Genomic DNA, 19,152 nt, shown 5'->3' with positions numbered 1-19,152 from the left:
GTAACAGCCGTAAGCTTTTTGTCTGCCACTTCAGAACACACAGTCGACCACAAAAATCCAACATATGTACAAACAATCAACCAATAAGCAGTCAGAACGCTATTTTGACAAAGAAAGTGAACAGAAGCTTCCAGTATCATATTAGTATGACTTTTTTTTTCTCTCTGACTTGACATATATATATAAGATACTGTGAGATTCAAGCAGTACTTGATGGAAATACTCAAAAAAAATAAATTAATAGAAAAGAAATATTCTGTCAATTATAAGTATGTTGATGTCAGTGTATCTTTGGAGAGAGGGAGAGAGGACGGTGAGGGAGACACTTTTTTTTCGAACGTTTGTGTCACATCACCTGCGTAACAGTATTTCAGCCCACTGAGATCAGAACAAACACAGGCAGTGTCAGCTATCCTAAAGTGAAAAGGGAAAATAAAAATCTACCAGAAAGCCAGGACAAGAGCCAGGGAATATAGAGATCATTCGGAGAGATACAGCTTGGATCACTGAGGCAGTTCACGGAGCAATAATGTGAGCATGCAGCGCGCCACCACACGACGCAGAGGACATTGCTGCAACTGTTGAACATTCAGGCAGATGTTACTGTTGCTACTGCTGGACTGTGAGAGTGTGTTTGTCTTGCTTATAGAGAGGACATTAACTGGTGTGTATTTTCCATAGGAAGTGGTTTATCCCTGCTCCCTCCTGTCCAGGCAGTGTCTAGCACAAGCTAAAGCCACCCCCTCTCCCCGTGCTCCTGCTCCTCCACCTCCTCCTCGCCCTCCTCCTTCTCCACCTCCTCCAGGCTGAGAGCAACCAGGCGGACTTGTCCCTCACTCGCCATCGCATGGTATGGTACCATCTTCGCTGGCACGTGAAGGCACGGGCGTGCCGAGCTCGTCTACGCACCAGCAGTGGCCACGCTGCATGCCCTTGGAGGAGCGGCACTGTGTGAAATTAAAGGAAAGAGAGGGAGATTTTTATAGGGAAAGAGCGCCGAGATAGAGGGTAGGAAAGGTGGTGAGGGAGGCAGAGAGAGAAAATGATATGTCATCATAGCGCAGTAGTGATTCTCTGAGCCCACAGCTGAGAGGCTCAGAGAGAGGTGTCAGTTATTCTCAGCCCCTGTGGTCACACACTAATCTGTGGATGCACTGAACAGAAAGCTGCAGTGGAGTGCAGCTCTGACACATGTACAGTAACACCAAGTCAGTGCAGCAACGAGACATTTTCCCATCACATAAGCTCAACAAAGTTCCACTGTCATGCCTCACGATAGCTCTACTGATAATGCTCTACCTGCTTTTTCCTGTAGAAGCCACGAGTGTCACAGTTGGGTATATAGATGTCGCGGTCAGACTGGAAGATTGTCAGCTCAAGACCCCTCAGGACGCTATTGAGCAGCTTGCGACAGGGTGCCTGAAAACAGCAACGCAGAGTGTGACTTCAAACACCGCCAGAGGCAAACAGAGAGAACCTGCCTTAATATGAAGAGTGGCAGTGGCAAGCTGCTATCCCCCCTCAGGTGATTGTGTTGGCAGAAATCCTCTTTGCAGAACACATGTCGATGTGAATCACTAAGGATTAGCTACGGTGATGCAGCATTCCAGCCAGAAGCAGAGAAAATGCACATTTCTATATATATAGATCAGATGTCACATATTGTATATCATTATATAACCATATTGTTATACAATGCTTTTGATTTTCAGGTCACTGAATGGTTTGAAGTGACTCTGCGTTTTTGTGTCACTTTGAGAAATTGAACTGTGCAATAGCCACCTAAATATGACCATTTAGGTGGCTATCGCATTCTACTTATAGCATCCATACTGGCTCAGACACTGCACAGCAAACCAGCTCACTAACTGAGAAATCTGTAGCGGCAGCGGCCGGCTCGAAACTTTCCTGATTCACATCATGCTCAATTAGTTCTGCCGCATAGCAGCACACACATCATGCACCATAATGCATGGCTTCAGAGCAGTGTGTGCGTGTGTGTGTGTGTGTACATGCCACTGCAACACCCCAAACGACAGAGAATCTATGGGAAGAACTGTGTAGATGCAGCTCAACATACAGCCATAACAGGGTTAGAAATGTCAGATTTTTAATGATTTAGGTGAAGATGGAGTAGCTTATCTCACAATAAGAGGATGAACTTACTTTTTCAATGTCACCACTGTGTGAAGGATGTGGACCTGAGAGGAAATGACACGCCGACATGAGAACATTGAAGCATGATACCGGTAAAACAGCACCCATTGTCAGATCATACACTATATACTTAAAATAATGCACTCACACTTTGTGATATAGCTTTGCTTCTTTTAGCGTAGTACATTAATGAACCTTCAGTAAGAGGACATGCATGTGTGCTGGCCATTTAATGAGAGACCTAATTTCTGTCAGTACGGCTCCTTTTCAGATAGTTAATCGCAGTATCTCAGTTTGAACAGTAGATGGAGATCACTGCAATAAAAAGCAGCTTGATCAGAATGTAGGTGACACTGTTACAGTTTTCACATTCATTCTAAATTCTCTACAGAGAAGCCGGCTTGTTGGACAGATCATTGTCATGCACCCTGTCACTGAAATGGATGGTAACAATAACACTTCATGGGTGCATATCTTCACTTACAGATCCCCCAAAATTGAAGAAAGCTCACACAAGGTGTAGTTTTCTCTTTGTTAATGTGATTGTGGTGATTTTCCACCATAAAAGGAACTGACATTTTCATCAACAGCGAAGCCAGAGGTGCTGCGGAACAGATGCCAGAGGTCTGCAAATTCATTAGTGGTGCACAAAATGCAACCAGGCTTAAATGCCACATACTAATTGTCCCTTCTTGTGCTGGTAAGTGACACAGCATCACATGCAATTTATAGCAATACTGGGGGAGGCACACTGTATATACACTAATGTGTGGCTGTCGCCATATATCCCCTTCAAATCAAGCCTATATGCAGTTGCCGTGCAAGCCCCTGTTTGCATCTGTAGGTGCGTGCCTATGTGATTTCATGCACGTGTGTGTGTAAATACAGTATCTTACCTGTGGGGTGGGGCCTCTCGGTGGGACTAGTCTTGCTGTACTTGGCGCAAATGCCCCTTCCCTGCAACAGAGCCTGGAGGGGGCTGTGCTCCCTTGGTGGGGGAACACAACGGAGCCCCTTGGCACAGGTCAGGGTGTACACACCACAGGGCTCTCCTTGGGCCAGCACTGACGTGCTGCCAGCAGCATTATGGTCCCTGGGGGGCCGACCTGCCCCCAGTGGATCCTTGCAGGAAGGGCAGACCTTGAAGGGACCCAAGCGGTTCGCCCCGGTCCATGATCCGCAGTGAGCAATGAGCAACAATACAACGGTTGTTAAGTTAGAAAGGATAGGCATTTTCTGTCCAGGTCTCAGGTTCTCCACACTGTCACTCTCTGTCAGTTAAATGTAGCTGATGCTATTTCTGGATGTATATTTCTCTCTCACTCTTACTCTCTTTCCCTTTCTCTCCTCTTTCCTCAGTCTTCCTCCCGCTTCTATACAGTAGCTCTCCTTGGTGCTTTGCCGGTCGAGAGTCCCCTGCAGTGCCAGATGAGACAAATGGAGATCGTGAGAGACACGGCAAAGCACCAGCTTTTAAAGATCTGAAAGGCGGTGATAGAGAGAGAGAGTGAGAGAGAGAGAGCACAGTTATGACACCTTCAGGGGCTGGGACTCAGAGAGAGAGAGGGAGAAAGAGAGAGAGAGAGGGAGGTGGCAGGGAGGGAGACAGAGCAAGTGGGGGGTGGATTATGTTCCTTTCAGAAATTATCAAAATCTCCCCACCCTTTCCTGGTATATACGAACACATTCATCTAGTCCTTCTTCTTCCACTTATGTTCAACATCACCCATGCATAAACAGTAGAAGTCACGTTCAGCCATTTGCACTTTTTCCAATGTCAGAGACCTTTCTGGAAGAACATTTGCCATGGTAACAAACACAAATGTATAGTATGAGCTTCCATCGGCGGCGCTGCCACTGCATTGTCATTCGCCACGACAAATGCACAGCTGTGTGTTCGCTCCTGCTCGAGTTCGGTTTGAGGTTATGACAGAATGTTTCCTGAGCAAACATGTAATCCTAAAACTGAGCTACACACCTGTAATACTCCGTCTTTCTGTCACACGTGTCAAAGTTCACAGAATGAGCTGGATTCAGAAGAAATACACCAAGAAATCCAGCGTGCTCATACACTGATGTAAGTTTACTCCACGCACCAACTGCGTGCATCAGCCTAATCACTGCCATGTCGGATATTGCATTACATCTAATCCAGTCTTTCATAAGCTGTTAAACCTCTAGATTATATTTCAGTAGCTATCAGATATTAAATGGCAGTTGGAGCTTTTGCTTGCCAGGTGTTTGACTTGGAAGAGTAATCATCTGGATAATTAGAGGGAGGAGGAGAGGGACAAATGCACAAGACCAAACTGAATTATGCTCCACTCAGTGAGGATTTTCTTCAGCTACTGATTCCTCTGCGCTTCTTCTCAATGTACAACACTTGACCGTGGCATAATAAAATGGACACCTCAGCCCAGTTATGTTAAATATTCTCATGTGATTCAGATTATTCAGTGTATCTAAATGATGTTTTTACAGCGCACAAAACTGTAAAAGGCACAAGTCTTGTTTTCTTACAGGCATATGCAAAAAGTAACTTTGCAACTACTGCAGTTGAGAGAGTGAAGTGGTTAGATCAGACCTCTCATTCTTAGTCAAAGCTGCACTTTTGTGTATAGTCATTTAGTTAGAAAAAGCATTTATGTTTTGGGAGCAGTTCTTTCTGTTTTGTTTTTTTTTGCCACTCTTGTCACTTATGCCCAACTATCCCTGCAACATATCACAGGATTACAACATCACTGGTAGAGGTTGGCCTAATATTGATTGAGTCTGCCAAAACAGCTCTTATCCATCAGGGCATGGACACGGGAACTCTCTGGATGTCCATTCAGCTGATCCTTTGGGTGCTGTGAGTTACAGGGGTGGGACCTCTGTGGTTTTGGCTTGTTCTGGCACATCATTGGGATGTTTGATCAGACTGGGGGAGGCCAAAACTCAACACCTTAGGCCCTTTATTGTGTTCCTTTCAGGTTTTGTAGTCTGGTAGGAGCTTTGTCCTGCTGGGGGAGTCTGCAGCCGTCAGGGAGTGCTGTTTCTCAAACAGTGCTTATGCGTGATAATAATCAAGGTTATAACTTTACCTTGCCTTTCACTGGTCCGCATACAGATGTAAAAGCAAACAAACAGGGCATAAATATTTATATTAAGCCAACAACGCTGAGTGGTAATGACATTTCTCACTAGCTTTTTTTTTTTAATACAGTGCCTGACCTTAAGACATTTAGTTGTTAAAACGTGTGCCTGGCTCCCGCAGTAGCAGCTCAGACTCTGCAGAGCATACAGACATACCCACCGGCCTGTACTGGCTGGAATTCAGGGCTACATGAGGCCAATTTCGGCCTTGCCATCAGCCGCCTGCTGTTCTGATTAATCTTGGCAAGAAGGGCAGAAATCACCTGCCATCTTGTGTTCCCATCAGCTTGCAAGCCGCAGCACTTCTAGTCCTTTTCCACATATTAGGAGAATGTTCCAAGACACTTGCCAGACCGACGGGGGCTCTGTTTTCCACAGTGCCCTGGATTATTCATTTTTCCTCCTTCGGGCAGGCTAAATACAATTTCTTCCTTCTCTTGATTCCTCCATAAAAGTTCAGATCTGTCCCAACTGGCTCAGAAAGTTTCTCTCTCTGCTGCCACTTCTTCTTCTACACAAACCCTGTGGTGGGGAGTGGGTCAAATCCCCTCTGGACCCCTACTGAGGTAGCCAACTGCCTAATTCATATTTATAGTAATGTTTCAGTTTGGGATAATGAAACAGAACCTGTGAACAGAAGGCGAGGTTTACAGAGTGTAAAGTGTGTGGTGAGGGATTCATGAACATAATGAATGGTGCCAAATACATGGCTGATATATACATCGCAGAAGCGGGATTGGCCAAGTGGCTTCTCACCACTTCTCAAACCTCGCTGCAATTGGCCCGTTCAGCGGAATGGGGCGTGACGTCACTGGGAAGCGCCGTTCCCAAAGTTTACACAAGTGTGCCGCTGATGGATGGATAGCTGATGGACGAAAGTGAGTTTCTGCCTCATTTACTGCCTAGATAGCAGGTTAGCGAGTGAGTTATCGGAAATGACGGCTACACTGACGCAAAACTCGGCTCTCCGGCTTTAGGGAACAGTCTCTCGTTGTTCTCTTTGCTTTGCGCTGAAGCATAAAGAGGCTATCGCATTAGCCGCTAATGACGCTAACCTGCGTTTAGCTCCCTGGCCAAATTCAACCGCTTTCTCCCCCTCTTCGTCTGGTGAGCTGATGTTTGTAATTTTGGAGGCTCGTTTAATCATCCCTTAACTGTAACCTTCAGCTAACAATACACAAGTTACCTGTTTGACCATCACCTGAACTTAAAACTAGCATCTTCGTTAGCACGGCAGCTGGATGACAGATGTAAACATCGGCACGCCCCCTTCTTGCGACTGTGACGGCGAAAGCTTTACGTTTGTATTTCTAGTGTACCGTTTCTCTTATGCCTTGGGGTCATTGGAAGCAAGAATTTTATAGAATTTAAAACTTTAATAAATGTCAATAACTATCATAACTATGATTTATTCTGGCTAGCTTCAGTGTGTGTGCGCCACCTGTTTCTTCGTGCTGATACATGTTTAATAGTTCATAAAATGGTTATAGAAAGTAGGTGACGATTAAGACTGAGATTTATTTAGGAACTCATCTGTATGATTGACTGGCGGTTTATACATGTTATTAAGTGTATACAGTTCTCTGAAAAAGCAGAAAGGCTATTTAAACCTACCTGGCCCTGTGTGAAAAATAAATTCCCCCTCGTTAAATCACGAATGAACTGCAATTAATCACATTCATTTTCAACTGAAGTTCACTATATTTGCCATATTACTGATTGCTGCCAGACTTTTTGTCTCAAGAATTCTGTTAAATAGAATCTGTCTGATGAAGTGAAACAGGATAAAAGCAACACATCATGCCACAATCGAAAGAAAGAACAGATGAGAAACAAAGTCATGGAAAGGATTAGAGAGGCATTCTTGAGGGTTTGGGACTGCAGTGAACCACGGTGAGAGCCATTATCTGCAAATAGAGAAAATTTGGAGCAGTAGTGCTCTTTCCCAGGAGTGTCCGGCCTTCCAAAATTACTCCAAGAGCGCATCTACGACTCTTGCAGGAGATCACAAAAGAACACAGAACAACATCTACAGAACTGAAGGCCTCAGTTAAGATTCAGTGTTCATGATTCAAAAATAAGAAAGAGACTGCATGTCATCTATGGGAGTGTACCAAGGTGAAAACTACTCTTAACCAAAAAGAACATAAAGGCTTGCCTTACATTTGCCAACAACATCTTGATGATTCCAAAGACTTTGGGAGAAAAAAGTCTGGGAACTGATGACAGAAAAGTTTGCGTCTTGTTACATTTGGCGTAAAACTAACACAGCATTTCATAAGAAGAGCGACAGCTTTTGGTCTGAAGTTGCTTTGTTGCTTCAGCGTGACTTGCTGTAACTGATGGAAACATGAATACTGCTCTCTACCAGAAATTCCTGAAGGTGAATGTCTGGCTGTTAGTTCATACCCCAAAGGTCAAAGTATGTCTTTGTGCCCCCTTCTCCCTGTTAATGCCCTATCGGCCCCCCTGGCTAAACTTTGCTAGATCCGCCCCTGCACAGTTACCAGCTGTCAGCTATGTAGAAAAGGATCCTGGTCTAGAAAGTAATATTAAATAAATTCTAACAAAAGATTATCAAGCTTAAACGTGCTGCTGTTGTTCAGCCGCTGGTTTCCTCTTTCTGGCGCGAAGTGGGCGATAAACAAAGAAGAGAGACGGACTTGCGACAGAAAAGCCAATCAGCTGATCATTGATCAGTTTCACGTTTTAAGTAGCAGCAGGAGAGGGAGGAAGAGAGAAGAGGCAGTCGCTCCATATATCGGTTGTTAAGCTTAACGTGGGAATGCTTTACAAACATTCAGAGATGAACTTACACACTTGCTTTACTTCTCTCTGGGATCACTTCCTCGGAGATAAAATGCTGGTTTGGTAGCGAGGCTACAAATACACACAGCCGCTCTATCACGTGACACATACTGCTCCGACGTGCTACGGTTATGAACCGAGTTACGCCGTGTCGCAAGTTTTGCGAGGTGCTTTTTTGATATTTAATGGATCGGATTACATTTTTTATTTCTCTCCGATATCTGATCCAGGAATTTACGTCAGTATCGGACCGATACGTAATATCGGATCGGTCCATCTCTATTAACTACTAAATTGTTGGACAGACCCCTCAGAATCCTCTCCCAGAGTTCTGGGAGCCTCTGGAAGAGGATTTATATAATTTGAGAGGTCTGTCTGACTTCCTCGACTTCTCTTAGACTGTTTCTCAGCTATTTTCTTTCCAGTTACTCCAAGGAATAAATAAGATAAACAGTCAAACTGTTGCATTCGTCAGTGTGAGAAGGGGCTTAACTGAAAATGGGAGGCTAGAGTTGATCAAATAAGCCTTCAAGCTGATGTCTGTTAGCTCTGTAGTGTAGTGGTTTACATATTTGCCTAACCAGCGAAAGATCCCTGGTTCAATCCTGGGAGGAGACAGGGCAGGGCAGGGATAGCTCAGTAGGTAAAGTGGTCGCCCCATGATCGGAAGGTCGGCGGTTCGAATCCACTTAACGGCTACCCTGAGGTACCCCTGAGCAAGGTACCGTCCCTACACACTGCTCCCTGGGCGCCTGCTTAGTGGGCTGCCCACTGCTTCACTGAGTGAATGGGTCAAATGCAGAGAAAAACAAGTAATTTCCCCATGGGGATCAATAAAGTATCCATTATTATTATTATTATTATTAGAGCAGGGCGATATGGCCAAAAATATTTATCACGATATATATTTGAAAATTTGCGATAACGATATAACTGACGATATAATTGATGCGAGACAAAATACAACTCCACAACATTACTAGCGCAAAAAGACAACCTTCCATTTATTTTCACTTAAACAAGAAGCTGGTTTTTATGTACATTAAAGCTTTATAAAAATGTAACAGTGCAAATGCAAATTCCTTGCTGAAAGTTTAACCAAAAGGCATTTCCAGTAGAAATGGGCTGACATATCCTGAGCATAACCATGTATAATATCCACTGAAGTTAAAAAGAGGTGCTTTGCAACATTAAACTGCAGTGTGCAGTACGTATTTTTCGGACCATAAGGTGCACGGGATTATAAGGCACATTAAGCGAAACAAAGCAGTCAGATAAATCAAACTTTATTAAACTCATTCTTCTTGCTTCCTCCACTTCTGTACCATTGATTCTTTAATGTTGAATTCTCTGGCAGCTGCTCTATTCCCATGTTGTTGCAGTATATTAATGACTAACCTCGTATTGTGGATGGATTATCTCAGTTGTTCTCCTGACTGAAGATTGGTCCTTTTACAGCATCCTGCCATGCGATTGCATTTGTCTCTAACCATGAGGAACCTTAACGTTAACTTTTATAAGTGGAAAAGTGTTAGTGTTCGTCCTCCAGCTTCACTGTTTATGTTATGCTAACATAGCTGTGTCGCTAGCGATCACGTAGCACATCATTATATACTAGCTAGCCCAACTTCAGTAACCCTACAAACGTCACTGCTGTTTAGTTTCCTGTCTTCATTTATGTTGGAAGTGATAGCAGAGCTGTACGTTTGATTTTTTTCAGAAATCTCTCAGTCAGAACATGCAATATCATGCTTAGGTAACTAGCGAAACTAGCGAGCTAACTTCCGCTAGCTTCCTGCTAGCTTCTAACTCCGTTAAATGTAATACATTTTGTTTTCATGGATGCCTGGAAGTTAAACTTCATAGTTACACCTGGTAAAGCAGCAATGCTGATCGTTTTATTAAAGATGAAAGAATTTAGACAGTTTTTAACTCTTAGTGATGCTGCAGTGTTCGTTTGACCTGAAGTTTACGGAGTTTAGGACCCAGATTACTCCCAGATTTAAGGGCATCTTAGTCCGACGGCCGCTTGCATGTTCTGCAAAAAAATGTGCTTTGTCGTGTATCTGACGGACAAACACCAAACCAGTTCCACATCACTGAAGTTGCACCATTTTTACAAACCAATTCTGGTTCATCTGTTTCACTCAACAATCGGCCATGTGCGTATGAAAACAAAGGCACTGCGCATGCGCGTTTTACTCATATTCTATCGCGATATTTCATTTTCCTATCGTAGCCTAACATTATACCGGTATTACCGTGAACGGTATAATATGGCCCAGCCCTAGTAGCAACTAAGGCTACGTTCACACTGCAGGCGAAAGCGCATCAAATCCAATTTTTTTGACCCTATGCGACCCATATCCGATCATGGTATGAAAGTGTGAACGGCACAAATCCGATATTTTCAAATCCGATCTGGGTCACTTTCGTATGTGGTACTGAATCCGATACATATCCGATGTTTCAGAAAGCGACTGCTGTTTGAACGGTCATGTCGCATTAAATCCGTCTTTTACGTCACTGACACAAGACAGACGCCAATTATCAGCGCCAGAGAAGACATCGTGAACGCTTCCTGGCCATCCGGTGAAACTGCTGGGAAGACAACGTTGGAGAAACGTTAACATTTTATTTGTACTGCATAACCTGCAGGTTCTGACAGAAATCTGCAACTATCCTTTGAAGCACCGCTCCTCTAAAACAGCAATAAGGATCATTATTAGGTTATCTACATTATTATGTAAATAACAAAATAACTTAAAGCAAAAATCGGGAAACATGAAGTCCGAAGTCTTTATATTAAGGCCATCAGTCAAACAACAACAGTTTGTTCTGGGTCTAAACAGAGCGCGTTGTGTATGACGTCTTCTTTTGCGCATGCGGGCCGCTTTGAGGGTTCACACTAGAGAGCGTTTGCTGTCGCATTTTATTTGTAGTGTGAACGAGCAGACAAAAAAATTGGATTTGATCAAAAAATCGGAATTGAGCATTAAGACCTGCAGTGTGAACGTAGCCTATTGAGCAGTGCTTAGGTCAAGTGCAGAAGGGTGAGACATAAATTGTCCTCACTCTTAGATTTGTTTGACCAGGCACATGTAAACATCACTCCAGGTTGTGGCTATGAAGAACAAAGAGTTTGGAATAATTTGTGGAGAACATAAAGAATTACATGTCTCAGAATGAAGTCAATTCATCATTAACCGGAAACCGGACATGCCCCCCCCCCCCCCCCCCCCCCCCCCCCCAAAAAAAAAAGAAAAGAAGAGAGATTAGACAACAGATTGGCCTGTGTGATTTGATAGTAAAGATTACAGAGCCTGCTGTACATGATCATAAAGTGCTTATTTTGTTTTAACAGTTCCATTTTCTTTACTCAGATGGATGACATCAACGTACTACACCACAGATGCCTCCTGAATCTGAGGCGTCGTGTCAGAGACATCGGTGATGGTCGACCAGCACAGGAGCGATATATGAGGCTGCAGAAGGATGGAGACACACTCAGGTCAGCCTGTTCTTAAATGCCACTGTTTGGGGATTCACTTGAAGAGATCATTTGGCTTTGTTGAACAGGGTGAAGAGAGGACTGTTTTGTTTTGTATTGCTTAGACCTTTGGAGCCTCTTGTAATTACTGATGCACATTAGGAACAGTTATCAGTGCCATGATAAATATTTTCATTTCCAGTAACAGTCAGTTTGGCAATTTATTTTTTTGTCAGTTTATTTATGTAGAACATAATCCTGGGAAAGGTTCCATCTCCCGTGTGACTCTAAGATGGATAAGTAGGGAAGAATATGGGCCAGTACAACCATCATCAAAGCAACACTGGTGATGGTAGAAATTTCTTGACATGAAGGTTTAACAGGCTTGGAAGTTCACACACTAAAGATGTACAGGAGGTTTTCTGGTTGAAATCTCTAAACACAGGGTTTTTCTATACAAAATAAAGTCACCAGACACTTCAGTAGATACAGAGGCCACTACTGCCACGAGCTCACCAAAATTGGACAGTTGAAGATTGGAAAAAACGTTGCCTGGTCTGATGAGTCTCCATTTCTGCTGAAGCATTTGGATAATAGGATCAGAATTTTGGGTAAGCAACAAGGAAAGCATGGATCCATCCTGCCTTGTATTAACAGTTGAGGCTGGTGGTGGTGCTGTAATGGTGTGGAGGATATTTTCCTGGCACACTTTTTTCCCCCTTAGCACTAATTGAGCATAATTTCAAAGTCACAGCCTATCTGAGTATTGTTGCTCACCATGTACATCCCTTTCTGACCACTGCGTACCCATCTATCATCTTATGGCGGCTTCCAGCAGGATAATGCACCATGTCTGGAAGCTCACTCCTTGCCTTAACTACTGTATATGTGGCCCCATTGTGCTTATGTGTGCTATTTGAGCCAGGAATAGCGACATGTCTAATTTATTTGCATAGCTTAACATTTTTGTTCTCAACAAATTCTTCTTATTTCCAAAGAGAATTGATTTGAGTCTGCACAAATGTATAGCTGTCTGCAGAGACATTTCATCATGGATATATTTATTTATTAATTTTCAAAATTGAATGGCAAAGGAAATAAAGCAGCAGTGATCTGCTCCCCCGATCAAACACGCAGCAGACAACAGTCTCAAAAGAAAGTCCACAAAGGGCAGAAACAATTGCAATCATTACACGTGTGTGGTTTATTTGAATTATATAAATCTGCTTTTGTTATTATTAGCATTTTAATGTCCATCTTATTTCTCACATCTGTTGCTGTGTCGGTGTGTGCCTATTGATCAAAATCAAGAGGACTTTGTGTGAGATGAGATGTATTCTTTCTGACTGTGCATACAGCAATTACTAGAAATCACCCATTGTTAACCTGTAATTTCTCCTCTTTAGTTACCAAGGGAACTCTGAAGAAGTGGGATGCTATGTGGCTGGCCGGCCTTTATCAAAGGGAAATTGCTACTTTGAGGTAAGGCACATCGATAGTGATGCTGCATGTCAGCATTGTTTTATTGTATTCCAAGTACCAGGATTTATTTGTTCTCTTGCTTCCTCTTTGTAATGTTTAAGTCCAGCAGAAGTGGATGAACAATATGAAATCAGTGGATCGTTATTCATTATATGATAGCCCACATACCACCATCCTTGGTTGTGCCCGCGATTGCTTTTCCATCCAGCCATTTTATCCCCTGGAATCCAGTTGCTGACAATTTTCTCAACTTCATATTAAATTCTCGGTGCCCCCCTACAGCCTCAGTTCACCAGTGCAAAACCACTACCTCAAAAATGTCCCAGCTGCTTTGGAATGAGGGATGGGGTGTCGGTTAGGTGGTTATCTGTAAGCGCAGAGATTAGTCTACCACACCAGTGTTTTTCAGCAGACAGGAAGGCATTCAGACTAGCAGCAGGAGAGGTTATTATACATTTATATAGCAAAGCTGATGCGTCAGTTCCTTCTGATAGTTGTTATCCTTACGGACACGGGCGGAGCCAAGGGGTAGCCTGGGGTGGACACAGTCACCACAGATTATAGTCTGAACATCCTTCTCACTACCGCACACAGCACTGTTGTAGCCAGTTAGGCAGTGTCCAATGTTTTCCCCTACCAACCCACAAAAAGCAAATTTTCATCACTACATATATATACTGGGAATCTTAATCTTTAATAATAAAACATATTTTATTAGTAGATTAGATTTAACATTAATACTCACACGTATCTATACTCCTAAATCCAGCATCCACATGGGTAAGTTAGACAAAAAAAAATCACCCTTGAGGGACTGTAGTTCTTCAGGGAACTACTGAGCTGGTAGTCACCTTGAGGCCGTTCCAAGAATTTGCTGGTCTGAAGTTACTGGTCCTGTTTGAATACATGTGGTAACCAGAGACCATGAAATGTCAAAGAATCTCAATGGCCTGTAGTGAGGTGAAAAAACTGGATTTACAAGCCCCGAGTGAACCTTAAAATCAGCTTTTAGATGAGGCATTGATGCAGCGACCGATTCACTAGTAGGATACCGATGATTGGCATGTGAGGGGGGTGGTACATATGTTACAGGGTTACTGACGCAATGGGGAGCCTGGAATGTCCACTAGCAACCAAACATCAGCCACAAAGCGATGCATTACGAGCAAATCGTTTTGAACGGGGCTTGATATCTACTGAACCAGTCTCTTTCTGCTGGGCTGCAAATATACTAAGACAGGACCCTCCAGCAATACCATACTTCTTCAAATGATTCACTTCTTCTAGTTTTCTTTTCACATCTTTTCTTCTTGACATGAGAAGCATCATTTCAGATATATGTTAAAATATTCCTCTACTGAGACTCTATGCAGGCTGGCAGCATGCTTTGACATTATTTCTTATAGCTGTGAGGTGTCCCTGATATGTGCCAGAGTTGACATTTCTCTTAAATCTGATGTCAAACTCACATATGACCTCTCTTCTCTCCCCTGCAAGGAAAATCTTCACAATAATAATGTTTATACTGAAACAAGAATCACATTTGGAGGATGGATTTCTTTGACATTTAGTGGATTTTACGTTGGTCATTACCCAGTGGTTTGCGCTACATTATTCTCCACTCTGTGACGCACATGCTGTCAGTTCCCAGGATATCTCAAAATTCGGAAGAATTTATTCTGATAAAGGTCGGGGTTCTGTGCGCGTCTGCGTCACCGCTATCCTCGTGTTTCCCCATCTTTCAGCTTTCACAAAGAATCCATTTCAGCTCCGTTGTCAGTACCGCTGCTCGCTCTCCACTTCTCCTCCTCATCGCTTCTTTCAGCCCAGACTGAACATCTGCAACATTCCACTTGTTTTAATAGATTTATTTGAAAAAGTCAAAACTATCATAACTTAGTTGTCACACATGTTTTTGTAACTTTTATTTATATCATACAGACACAAATGATATTTCAACAGCACAGAAGTGGTATTGTGCCTCGGCCAAGAATGTACTTTTTTACAAACCAGTGATCTACACTATAATCTCTCAAATGCCAGATTGGAAAGGAATCAGACCAGAAATCTTTAGTAAGGGAAACCCAAGAAGTTTGGTTTCACATGTTGATATACTTAGAGAGACAGGTGGGATGAAGGAAACCTAGAGAGGTGAGAAATAACTTGGAGTGTTCGCCAATAACATAACGGAGCTGATACAGATTTAAACCGGATGGGGCCATTTTCCTGTACAGGATTAGGATTGCATAACCTCTGACTAGTGCTGGGCAATATCAGCAAATCGTTGTAGTCATATGAAAAGAAACTTTTATTAATGATTTTTTTTTACAAGACTGCATCGAGTTCTGTGAAAAACTAAGTATACCTTTACTGTTTCAACACCAGTTGGAAAAAAGCAGGTTTTTTTTGCATTTTGCAGGTTTGAACATTCAGGTGTGTGTTAAACAAAACCACAGTCTTCCCAGGATTAAAAGTCCCAGCAAATTCTCTCCAACAGCAGACTGTGCAATGCTCAGAGAACGTGCAAAAACCCCAAAAGCTGATTCTGCTGAGCCCAGTTAGCGTGTTATCCCTTTATACCCAAATACAAATGTATTCTAATGTTCCAGATTCCTGAACAAAAACAGAATGTATCAGTTATCAGTTATATCAGTTTTTTAAAAACTATACATAACCATTTAAGATTTGTACATTTATATTTTCATCAGTTTTTCCTCCTCCTGTTATCTCTTCCCTCATCTTCACCTATCCTCTTCCTCTTTTATCACAAGCCTCATCTTCTGAGCTCAAGGCAGGGATCTAATGCAAAAAACTGCACATAAATATGCTTATGTAATTACTAATACCATCAGCAGAACAGACATGCAACTCTCTCGTCTCTGGATAGCTGCTACATAGAATATATATAAGCTATATAACAGACATAGCTGTTGTTGTTATAGCTGGCTAACATTATGCTAGCTAATGTTAGGCTCGAGTGTTTAAACATCACACTGTTTTGATAAACAGCTTCATTACATTCTCATTTCGAAATAGAGCTTATTTGCTATGCTTGAGCCTGACAATGTTAGATCTAAAGAATTCAAAGAAAGCTTCAGTAACACCAGTTAACAGTGGCTAACATTGGCAAAATATTGCAATTAACCTGTAATTTTTGTGAAGTGTTGATATTCAGAAGTGTTGAGGTATAGTGTGTACAGAAGTGTTTTGTACACAAACAGTAACAGTAGAAAATGTCAACGGCCATTGTGGGGGAAACGAAAAGCAGCTGGCTATGGCTGTTATGGTGTAAACAACGTTAAGTGTTGAAGCTTGTGACTGAAAAAGACTGAACAAGTATGGTTTGTTTGGAAAGATTGCAAGGAGAAAGCCTCTTCTATCTAAAAAGGTCATGGCAGCATGGTTTACATTTGCAAAGTTGGGTCATGATTGGGTGATGGGTGATGTGGGGTGAATGTGATAAACTGAAAAATGAAGAGCCAAGCTTTTGCAATGGCTCCAAGTCCAGACCTCAACACGATTGAAATGCTGTGGTGGGACCTTAAGATAGCTCTGCATAAATGGATGCCCACAAACCTCAATGAACTGAAGTGACATTTTAAAGAAGTGTAGGACAAAATTCCTTAACAAAGATGTGAGAGACTGATAAAGTCATACAGGAAACAATTACTTCAAGCTAGTTATTCTTGCTAAATCCCCGGTTCGAGACACAAACGTAGCTGGTCCCTAGTGCCAGTCCCAAGGCTGGCTAAATGGGAGGGTTGCGTCAGAAAGGGCATCCGGTGTAAAATCTGTGCCAAATCAAACATGTGGTCCATCCACGGTGCTGACCCCTTGGGAAAATAGGGAGCATATGAAAGTACCTTTGTATTTTTTGAGAGTATATGGAATATAATATCCCAATGCAACACAGCAAGTTACTTGTATATCAGAATCAGAATCAGAATACTTTATTGATCCCTGGGGGAAATTATTTTTTGGAGGACAGCGTGCAAACACCATCTCCATTGGTTTCGTACTAACAGTTCTTTGCTCTACATAGCCAACTACCTCTGCCAGCAGACACTGCAGACCACCAAGAGACGTGGTGGCACTGAATTAATTTAATGTGATTGTAAATGACCTGGATACAGTTAGTTCAGGCTGTGGATTTCATATCTGAATATTATACCCTTACCCTTGCTTCTGGCATTAGACACTGACTTTTATCGATGTTTTAGGCATTATTGGCACTGTGGCTTAAATGAACTGTAACTGATGCCACTGTAGTGTGTTTTCAATATAATGTGTGTGTCTTTGTGTAGGTGACCATAGTGGACACAGGAGTGAGAGGGACCATTGCTGTGGGCCTGGTGCCTAAGTTCTACAGGCTGGACCACCAGCCGGGCTGGCTGCCATACTCTGTAGCTTATCACGCTGACAACGGCAAGTAAGTCAAACTGGAGTTGCCTATACGCTACAGGGCAGTGGTGGTTTCTTGCATGGTTTGGCTGCTGCATTTATATATTGGTTCGGTAGTGTTAACTTGCTCATTTCCTCATTTCTTGGTTTGTTGATATTTTGTTTTGTGTGACTATTTTAATAGTAGCAAAAAGGAAATTTAACAGAAGTAGTTTAAGGTTACTTTTTCAGAGTATTTTTTTCTTTTTGTTTGATGAACAAGTAAATAACCAGTTCATCAACAGTTAAATATTTTACCTTCCAGTTTTGCTTGCTTCATCCTATGAATACTGTGTGTTGGATTTATACACGTGACTTACTTTTCAAAGCAATACATTCTGCCTCAGGAACTGATTCATATGTCAGCATCTAATTTCACTTGATGATACCAAATTTCAGCACCAGACAGATGTGTGGCCAATTATCAAGCCAAAGTGAGCTGTAATTATGCGCTTCAAAGTAATTGTGTTTACATATTTTTAATTTCCTTTCACGTTAAGTGAGATAATGGAACGTTTCGTCTTGTCTGGCTGCGTTTACTGAATATTTGAAATAATTTTTGCATTCTTTTACTTGTTTTGTGGTAGAGTGCGACAGCTGTAGCAACACAAGGTTTACGTAGTGAAAGCTGTACAAGATTACAAAGTATGCGGTTGTAGTTCAAAGAAGCTTGGACTTTTCTTAAAAGGATTTTTATCTCCTCTTTCCATTTAGGTTGTATAATGGCACAGGGATAGGGAAGCAGTTTGGCCCGAAATGTGCTCGTGGTGACCGCATGGGCTGTGGAATACACTCAGAAAATATAGAAGCAGGTATCACAACAGTCTTTTTCACCAAAAACGGGAAAGAGGTAGGTATTTTTGTTTTAATAATAACACGCTCATTTCAAATGGGCATGCAGGGTTGTTTATTCAGGATTTTTACATCCGCTTTCTCTCCAGGTGGGTTCAGTAGAGGTTCCTGTGTCGGCAGAGGGGCTGTTCCCCGCTGTGGGGATGCACTCTATGGGGGAGGAGGTGAAGGTCGACCTGCAAGCTGAGTGGTTCCTGGAGGAGGATGATAGTATGATGATGGTTGACAGCCACGAGGACGACTGGGGACGACTTTATGACGTCAGGGTGAGCGGCACGGTAAGAGCAGGTTCTTTTTTTCCTTCTTTGCTTGATTAAAAGGGATGTTTGGAAACATTGGAAGTTCAGTGCTTTTGGTTATATATTAGTGGAAAAAGGTTATCGTAGGTGTTAATTAATTTGCTTGGGCTGCCTCCTAAACATTACTGATCAGTCACTCAAGCCACATCGAGAAGGTGAAGGAACTCGTGTGCTGCTTCTCCGACTCTCTCAGCTCTGATGTTTAATGTTAGTGAAGATTTTGTAAAACCTCTTTTTTTTTACTTAATTTCTGTGTAATTTTTGTTGTTATATCACAGTTGAAGAGCAAAGCCATTAATTATGGGATGAACAGTGTCAGAAGAGTCCATTATGGGATGGCTGCCCTGCATTTTTTTTTGTGTTTGTGAGACGTAGTGAAGAAGAAATGTTAACCACCAGACCTAAAATCAATTAGTTGAAAATATTTAGTAAAATATTTGTTCAGTTCAGTGGTTCTTTAATTTTATAAGGACGATAATTATGAAATCC

General features: G+C 42.3%; 2 protein-coding genes across 4 annotated transcripts in view; one reads left to right on the top strand and one right to left on the bottom strand.

Annotated features, from left to right (window-relative positions):
* Positions 1–3,655, bottom strand: igfbp6b (insulin-like growth factor binding protein 6b). Its single transcript, XM_085444212.1, has 4 exons — positions 3,054–3,655; positions 2,167–2,201; positions 1,300–1,419; positions 1–947 (listed from the first exon to the last, which is right to left on the bottom strand). The coding sequence occupies exons 1-4, from the start codon at positions 3,388–3,390 to the stop codon at positions 834–836; spliced, it is 606 nt and encodes a 201-aa protein (XP_085300338.1). The 5' UTR covers positions 3,391–3,655; the 3' UTR covers positions 1–833.
* Positions 3,656–6,098: 2,443 nt separating this feature from the next.
* The window catches only part of spryd3 (SPRY domain containing 3), an 85,005-nt gene continuing 71,951 nt past the window's right edge, over positions 6,099–19,152 (top strand). For all 3 annotated transcript variants that reach the window (XM_085444887.1, XM_085444888.1, XM_085444886.1), the window contains exons 1-6: positions 6,099–6,170; positions 11,484–11,611; positions 12,997–13,072; positions 17,377–17,501; positions 18,227–18,362; positions 18,454–18,642. In XM_085444887.1, coding sequence (XP_085301013.1) covers positions 11,484–11,611; positions 12,997–13,072; positions 17,377–17,501; positions 18,227–18,362; positions 18,454–18,642 — 654 coding nt within the window. In that variant the 5' untranslated portion in view covers positions 6,099–6,170. The remainder of the gene's footprint in view (positions 6,171–11,483; positions 11,612–12,996; positions 13,073–17,376; positions 17,502–18,226; positions 18,363–18,453; positions 18,643–19,152) is intronic.

The sequence above is a fragment of the Copadichromis virginalis genome, linkage group LG20 (genome assembly GCF_057382275.1).
Source record: "Copadichromis virginalis isolate Kocher_CV1m ecotype Utaka linkage group LG20, C_Virginalis_male_GT1.1, whole genome shotgun sequence".
NCBI lineage: Eukaryota > Metazoa > Chordata > Actinopteri > Cichliformes > Cichlidae > Copadichromis > Copadichromis virginalis.
The sequence above is the reverse complement of the archived record's forward strand: the minus strand, read 5'-3'. Positions and strand labels throughout refer to the sequence as shown.